Raw genomic sequence first — 8,630 nt, forward strand, 5'->3', positions numbered from 1 at the left:
TGGCTATCGTGTGTGTGTGTGTGTGTGTGTGTGTGTGTGTGTGTGTGTCTGTCTGTCTCCGTGTCTCCCAGGTGTACCAAACGTGTGGACCTCCAGGTGAGACGGGAGCAGGAACTCCCAACCCTGAAGAGCACAGGCGTCGCAGTAATTCACTGACTGCTGCCGCTGAGTACAAACCCACTGCCACGGCTGAGCTCAGGCTGGAGATGCAGGTCAGGGTTATGTTCATGTGTATGTCGTTGGTCAGGGTTATGTTCATGTGTATGTCGTTGGTCAGTCAGGGTTATGTTCATGTGTATGTCGTTGCTGTCGGGCAGCAGAGACCTGCTGTCTCCATCTTCTAACTTTTCATGTTTGGTTTAGTTTTTTCAAAAATGAATGTCCTGCTTGATCACAGTACAGCGCCACACAAAAGCATCAAAAGCAGCAGATGTGCAAGCTCGAATCGCGATCCGAGCTTGTAAATCTGCTATTTTTTTCCCTTCCTAATAAAGAAATTATCTTTGAAACATTTTAACAGCTCAAATCTTGTATAGGGGTCTCTGGGCCCCAAAATATTTTCAGATGGGGGTCCGTGGCCAAATACATGATTAATTTGACAATGGAAAAGTTGTGTTAACCCATTCAATCCGGGAAAGCATCTGTGCATCACATGTCTGAAGTAAAATGAGAGAAGTAGCATGTGCTTAAATTCATATTTAGAATTTTGGAATGGTGATGGATGATGATGGTCATGGAAGGGAAACCTTCTGAAAGCTTCATGGGCAAAGATAATCAACTTCAAAATCTAAAAGAAACGGTCAAAATGACCTCTCAGACATGCTAGTGTTAGATAAAAAGTAGTTAACAGGCCTGGACAGCTGGGCACCTAGGCTGCTCTGATTAATTTAGATGCGTGTCACCCCTCTCTGTCCCCATTCCGTCAGTCTACTGTATATCTATCAATAAAGGCCAAATAATATCTTAAAAAGAAAAGAAAAAAGGAGTTAACATATCATCACAATCATGTTAACCACTTAATCCATTATTGTATACTTGCCTGTTCAGCAACAAAGTCTTATGCACACCTGATAGGCTCAGAGACGGGTGCTTTGGCTCTTCAAAAATGGCTCTTCAAAATGAGAAGATCACAGTTCACAGTGCATTCACTGTTCACAGTGCCTGCCACGCTATGAATGCGGCAATCTTTGAATATATATTTGTTTTGAAAGCATCAACATGATATAGCAACAGAAAACCGATGACCCTTGTCTTGTCTGTCTGTCTGTCCGTCTACCCATGCAGGTGTCAGACCTGTCCAGTAAGCTGAGGGCGATGCAGCAGTACTGACCCTGTCTTGTCTGTCTGTCCGTCTCCCCATGCAGGTGTCAGACCTGTCCAGTAAGCTGAGGGCGGTGCAGCAGTACTGACCCTGTCTTGTCTTGTCTTGTCTGTCTGTCCGTCTCCCCATGCAGGTGTCAGACCTGTCCAGTAAGCTGAGGGCGATGCAGCAGTACTGGGTCCAGCTCCCTGCGGCGCTCTGTGTCAAGTTGGCCTCAGGCAACACCAACCAAGACAAATGCTGGAATGGCATGACCAAGGCTAGGTGGGTCACACTGAACCACGCCATACACCCAGGTTATCGAGGGCAGTGGTTCCCAAACTCTTTCATGTCAAGGACCCCCAAATTGACACTAATTAGCCTGCGGACCCCCATTTGAAAAGATATGCCAGAGACCCTCCATAAGAGAAGATTTTTACGGCTCTAGCAGTGATTCTCAACCCGTTTAATTTCAAGGACCCTCAGTTTGATATAAATATACTACAGACCCCCATTTAATGTCATTTCTATCTCTGGGACCCCAATTTATATTGTAAAATCAATGTTAATTTAACTTTGAGAGTATACAAATGGAACCAAATGGACTCTCAGAGTTACAGACCCATAAGGGTTCATTTGGTTCCAAACTATAATTTAGCTGGGGACCCCATGGAACTCCCTCAAGGACCCCTGGGGGTCCCCGGACCCCACTTTGGGAACCACTAATCTAGGGCTTTAACTATCGATTATTTTCTTCCTTTAAAAAAAGAAATATTTTTGGGGCTTTTTGCCTTCATGGATAGAATAAGTGGAGACAGACAGGAAACAAGGAGAGAAACACGGGGACTCTGGGAGTGACAAACAGCAAAGTCAGGAGACGGGACTCAAACCAACAATGCACTGCATATATGAGCCTGCTAGGTGCCCAGGCCGCTATAGGCCGGCCCACAACTATTGATTATTTTCTTACTAGTGAACATTCTATTGCAGTGCATGGTTCTCAAACTTTTTCATGTCATTGTCAAGTATCCATGAATTGACCCCGCGGACCCCCATCTGTGAAAAGGTGTGGGGGGTAGAAGAAGAAGAAAAAAAAATCAAACTTATTCTAAAATGTCAAAAAATATTTTTTTCAAAAATAGCATAATGTGCAAGCTCGCAGCCCAGCTCTCCAGCACAAAGTGCTGCATCTTGCATTGGGAAGTTGCTACTGTATATAGTAGAACGTTAGAAAGTTGCTGCATTGCGTCTGACAGCTGTGAGCAAGGCTTTGATTGATTGAATACTTTACTAACAGTAACAGAAACTAATACTAGTTCTGCCAAAGGCAGAACAAAAAATCCTAGGTCTACTTCTTTTTTAAATGTGCAGAGAAATAAATGTCAGCGCATGTTGACATGGAGCAGGGTTTCTCAACCATGTCAGCTCGAGAGACCCAAAAGATAAATATCATGTTGCCCCGGGACCCAAACTGAATGAATCACTATAAAAATAAAATCGTAAAAATAGCTGATCTAAAAGCTGATAATTGCGACCGGTTTGCTTCTATATCTGCTTTTTGTTTTTGGCTATTTCTTAACAAATAAATACAATTCATGGATAATTCTTTTATACATTTCTGAAATTCCGGAAGTTTTTGCGACCCATAGAAAACCCATTGTTTGGGTTGACAGCGAACATTGACATGGATGACAGCGAACATTGTTCAGCAAAACTGTACTACTAGGTTCCTGTATCATAATGTGTGAGGCAAGTCACGGCATGCTGCAGACTCAATAGCTGGCAGGGTTTAAGGGCTGCAGCTGTACATTTCTGCATGCGGCATTGAACAGTGAACACCACAAGACTTTTTGATCTTGGTAAGTAATCCTGCACCTGAAGATATGCAGACGTAAATCGCCACTGTCAGGCAGACACCTGTACTGCAATGTAAGAAAAAGTACACAAGTATCGGCATCAAAATATACTTAAAGAAGGGGTAAGAAATCTCAACAATTTTTGTATGCTACTTTTGACTCATGTACTTAAAGTACCAAAAGTACTCATTGTGCAGAATATCCAATTTCACCTGAAGTTCAAAAAGTAGAAAACTAAAATCGTATGTGCTTGTAGATCTGCCATTTTCAGTTTGTTCAGTTAGTGTGCTTTTTAGGTTTTGTTTTGTCAAAAGACAGACCTTTGTATTCATCACGTGTCACTTTAATGTATGTTTTTTTTTCTTGTTTGTTTTGTAATAATAATCACAATCTACAAAGTAACTAGTAACTACAGTAACGTTTTAAAATTATTGTAGTGGAGTAAAAGTACAATATTTGCCTCTGAGATGTAGTGGAGTAGAAGTAAAAGTGTTGGAAATTGGAAATACTCAAGTAAAGTAGGCTACAAATACCTCAAAATAATTTTTGATAATTTTACCGAAAGTAAATGTACTTGTGTATGCACATGCAGTCATGGACAAGGACAAATGCCACCGTGAGCCTGTCATCGTCAACACCACACAGGAACTACACAGATTCCATTTAGACTTGACAGATTAGATTTTACACAGATCTAATCTTCAACATATGATGCTTCCATAACAGCCCCTTTAACAGGCCCTAATCCATCCTCTGGTGTAGCGTAAATGGATTACAGCAATTTGATGCCATGTTGAAATATGCAGTCTTAAACACATGTCACACGCATGAATGCACAAACATTTTCCTCGTCTTGCCACGTGAACGGATCATTGAACACATACAGTATACATACTGTATGATAGATATACTGCAGGCTATACAGTAAACCTGATTGGCTCAAAAATTCCAAACAGTGACACTTTTTCTGAGTAGATCATGCTGAGTTTGATTGTCAAAAGACATAAAATATAGATGGAGCGCTGCTGGTTATGTGCGTGTGTGTGTGTGTGTGTGTGGGGGGGGGTGCGCGTGCGTGTGTGATAGAGAGAGAGTGCGAGTTTGCTGCTTAGATAACACTGAAATATTGACAATATGTGAACGTTCCGGTTATTAACCTGCAGCCCAAATGAATACTGGTAATGAATATAAATACAGGTGTGCATGTGTGCGTGCGTGCGCACCACTGTACATGTGCGGTTTCTCATGTCAGCAGAAAAGAATACATTTCATTTATTCATCGCAGAATTTATGAGAGCTGCAGCACATGTTTTCTCACGTTTGTGTGTGTATACCATGTTATACTATCTTTGTTGGGGCGCTTATACTTTAATTTGGGGCCCCCTGCTGGTAAAGGTCATTAAGTCAGTTTACAATTATAAAAAGATTCAGGATTCGTCAGGTTTAGTGTTACGGTGAGAGGTTAAGGCAGGGTTCCCCAATTAACTTTCCTCAAGGGCCATATTTTGACTAGCGTACCAGGCTGGGGGCCAAGTCTGCACGCGCGAGGCCGAGGTCTTGCCCTGAAAATTCATTTTCAGGGCAAGACCTCATTTGAAAAGGATGCCCAGTTTGACATGCATAGGCTACTGATCCCCATTTAATGCCATTTATATCTATCTATATCTTCTTTAATGGGCCACAAGGGGTCGCTCTGTGGGCCGCAAATGGCCCGCGGGCCGCCTATTGGGGAACCCTGGGTTAAGGTTATAGGTACAGTACGTAATAATTTCAGGCTTAGGGCTAGGTTTAGGTTGTGGTTAGGTTGGGCCAGAGCAGTTTTCATTTCCCCCATAACATAGTTAGACAGATATAGATATATATAAATATAGTATATAGTAAATGCGGCCTGTGGTCGCAATAAATGTATTTGTTTTGCTTCTGTTTTCCTTTTGCACGACAGTATTGGTTCTCCCTACTCTTATTACCTCTATTACCTAATCCTAACCAAACTACCTCTGAATTGACTGCCACATGGTCACTATCGTGGTCAGTAACAGGTCAGTATCATGGTCAGTATGATGTCAGTATCAGGTCATTATCATGGTCAATATAATGGTCAGTATAATGGTCAGTATGATGTCAGTATCATGGTCAGTATCAAGTCAGTCCACAGTCCATGCATCAGATCAATCATAATGAAAACCTCTCTTTATTATTCAGATACCTTCCAGAGGTGATGGGCGATGGCTTGGCAAATCAGATCAACAACCCAGAGGTGGAGCTTGACATCACCAAGCCAGACATGACCATCCGACAACAGATCATGGAGCTGAAAATTATGAGCAACAGGTTGAAGAATGCGCTGGACGGAAATGACGTGGATTTCCAGGATGCAAGTGGGTCTCATTTCTGTATTTCTTCAGATTTAGGTATCTTATTTGGTGTGTGTGACTGTGTGTGTGTGTGTGTGTGTGTGTGTGTGTGTGTGTGTGTGTGTGTGTGTGTGTGTTCAAACCATTCAAACCGGGAAAGCATCCGTGTCATTTTTTATTTTAGTGTTGGCTATTCAAAAATAGCAAATATACAAGCTCACAAAACGTCAGTTTGTGCCACGCTGCAAGCTTGTACGTCTGATATTGATGTACGATGATAAGAGCGCCCCTCACTTCACACAGGTGTGATTTTTTTAACTTTAATCTTGAAAGTGTGAGAATTACTGATTTAGAAGGCATTCTAGAATGCCTTCTAGAATTCTAGAATTGGCCTCAGGTCTTAATGGGTCAAAGAAGTTGTCTTGAGCCCGCTATCATCTCCACCTGTCTCTGATTGGTTACGTAGGTGATGACATCAGCGGATCCGGGAGCGGGATGTGCACGGCCAGCCACTGTACTCGGAGCAAATCAGGCTTGTATCCCTACCCGCCCAACAACAATCGAGTGAGAGGCACAGCCATGCCCCAGACACGCCCCTACACCCTCCTACTGCTGCTGCCTTGGGCTACCCTGCTTCTCCAGCGATGATGGACAGCTGCAGCATCCAATCAGACGTCAAGAATTGTACAGTCTGGGCTGAACCATGGGAAGGACAGATGTGGGGATAGAGGGGGTCTGCTGGTGGAAAGGTAACTTTGCCAAAACAAAACAAAAGCGAAAAAAGGAAAAAAAGAGGGCATGAATGGACTACATTTTCTTTTGACCAAGAGAAGCAACAATGAACATTGACAATATTCTACGTTTCGTTTTGCTCGGTTTTAATGTGTCGCTGTTTGAATGTGATCCTGGTCTTTGACTTCTGTTGAGTCCTTTCCACAAGAAGAGGAAGAAGAAAAAAGGTAATGCTGACTCATGATGGTGAAGATTTCTTTTTTTCTTTTCTTTTTTTAACACGTGTCCAGTCAGTAGACAGCTGTGTGACCATGCCAACTAGACAGCGGTCATGTCAGCTCACTAAGAGATCATGTTGGGAGTGCTGACCTTAAGTGCGTTCAACAAGGTATTTGGTTTGTGAACCTACAGTCAATCAACTTTGTCAATCAACAATGTCAGCATAGTCTAATATTGGGAGTATTAACCCATTTTGACCTGAGTTCAGATTCTAAAAAATTTAGATCCTGACATCCTGACAGTTTTCTGAAAAAGCTAGTCAGTCTATCTTCGATGAGCTTGTAGATCTGCTATTTTTCAATAGATAAAGCATAACATAATGCTAATACCAAAAGGGGTTCCCGCCCAAAATGGGTTAAATGTGAGATCATTCCTTTTCTGACCTGAAGGGTGAAACATTTGATAGCTAGATAAAGTACTTTCAGGCCGAAATGTATTTTCTGCACAACAGAAGTAATATGAGGCTTGAATGAGAGTTGAGGATCAAGCCTGAAGCCCAAATATTTGAACTGGTCCACTTTTTCAAGTGTGTGCCATCAGCAAATGTAATGCTTAGACCAATCTATTTGGGATGTATCTGAAACATTGCTGTTAAAATGGAGCTCCAAAAATCTATTATCTGATTCTGATCTCCACAAGCATTCCAACGGCTTCGACTTTTGTCACGTCACTTTGCATTTCAAAAACAAAAGTTTAAAAAAGTGAAGGATATTTAATTGTGTCAAAAATTAACTTTGAAACTGTAGGGAATATGAATGCACTGTTAAACGAGCACAAAATAGCTGTTTCATAATGCCCAGTATTGCAAATTGCATTTTTAATGTTGGGATAATTGCAGAAAAACTCCACAAGAAACAGCAAAAAGGACTGCTTGTTGAACGCACATCTGTGTCAGCTTATTATATGGTATGGAATCATTTCTGAGATAATGTACAGCAGGTTGAACCAAAGCACTTCGTATATTATGTCTGTTTCCTGGAGAAACCCCATACTGTACATCTCCAGCATGGACAATAATGTGTTTACTTTTTTTGTACCTGACAGCAGGCATTGTCCCCTGCTCACGGAAGACGATCGATTACCCTGAGACCAAGTTGGTAATGCAGTGTAATGTGAAAATGCATGCATGGACATTACTAGGGCAGAATCAATCTGTTTCTTTATTCCTGAAAAGTAGAGGTTTCAGGGGAGTGAGAACAATGACACAACTCTACACTTGGTGATGTTTGCTTATACAGTTACTCGTTATCCTCAGTCTGCATCTGTATACTTACTGTATGCCATATTATGATATTAGGGACCTTTGAACCACTCAAACATTTATTAGGCTTACGTAGGCTTCATTTACACACATATACTGTAATCACACACATTGAGGCTGCATTCTCGGCGATAACTAATCTGAAATTCTTCATTGGTGCATTTTAACATTTCATACTATTGTAGTCTTTCCTCGGACAGTGACACAATACCAATGGCATGTTTACGTCTTCACCCCAAGGCCTTTGTGTTCTACAAAATGCCATTTCTGACCATTTATGATGCTGCTGTGTGTACTGTACATGTACCGTGGCATCTGCCCATTAATAATATAGCTAACATATAGACCCTATACAATTAAGGTCTTCCTGCCTACAGCCCTATCCCTCTCATCACCACCTCTGTGCCTGAGTCTCCTGGTCTGTCCATTGGGACTAAACAGGGCTCTCATATGAGCCTGAGCTAAACAGGGCTAGCCAGGATTCACTCATCACCGTGTGGGTTTCAACCATAGCGCCATACGAGACTCGCCAACTTGCCTGGTTTTCAACAATAAAGCCAGGGCTTTATTATTGTGCTCGGCACATCCTGGTCCCCCACAGCACCACGCTCACCACTCCAAGATGACACAATAAAATAATTTAAGTCAAAAATATTTTTGCCTCTTCTTGTCAACATAGTGGATTTGCCTATTGTGCTGTCACGGACATCTTGTGGTTTGCGGTGGTTCCTAGCCCTGATAAGCCCTATGTGACCCGCTGGAGAAACAGAGCTATGTTTGCAGTCGTAGTCAGCACACACTACTACTACTACAACAGCAGCAGCAACAACCAGATAAGTTATAAAGGT

At 42.0% G+C, this 8,630-nt stretch overlaps 1 protein-coding gene across 1 annotated transcript in view; it reads left to right on the top strand.

Moving 5' to 3' along the window:
* LOC310859744 (glypican-1-like) overlaps nucleotides 1-6,771 on the top strand; it is a 16,864-nt gene extending 10,093 nt beyond the window's left edge. Inside the window, exons 6-9 of the mRNA XM_083766444.1 lie at nucleotides 72-212; nucleotides 1,455-1,585; nucleotides 5,359-5,534; nucleotides 5,977-6,771. Of these exons, the coding sequence (XP_083622570.1) occupies nucleotides 72-212; nucleotides 1,455-1,585; nucleotides 5,359-5,534; nucleotides 5,977-6,158 (630 nt within the window). The 3' untranslated portion in view covers nucleotides 6,159-6,771. The remainder of the gene's footprint in view (nucleotides 1-71; nucleotides 213-1,454; nucleotides 1,586-5,358; nucleotides 5,535-5,976) is intronic.
* Nucleotides 6,772-8,630: the final 1,859 nt, after the last annotated feature.

This window comes from Protomyctophum parallelum (genome assembly GCF_964188405.1).
Source record: "Protomyctophum parallelum genome assembly, chromosome: 6".
In the NCBI taxonomy this organism is placed as follows: Eukaryota; Metazoa; Chordata; class Actinopteri; order Myctophiformes; family Myctophidae; genus Protomyctophum; species Protomyctophum parallelum.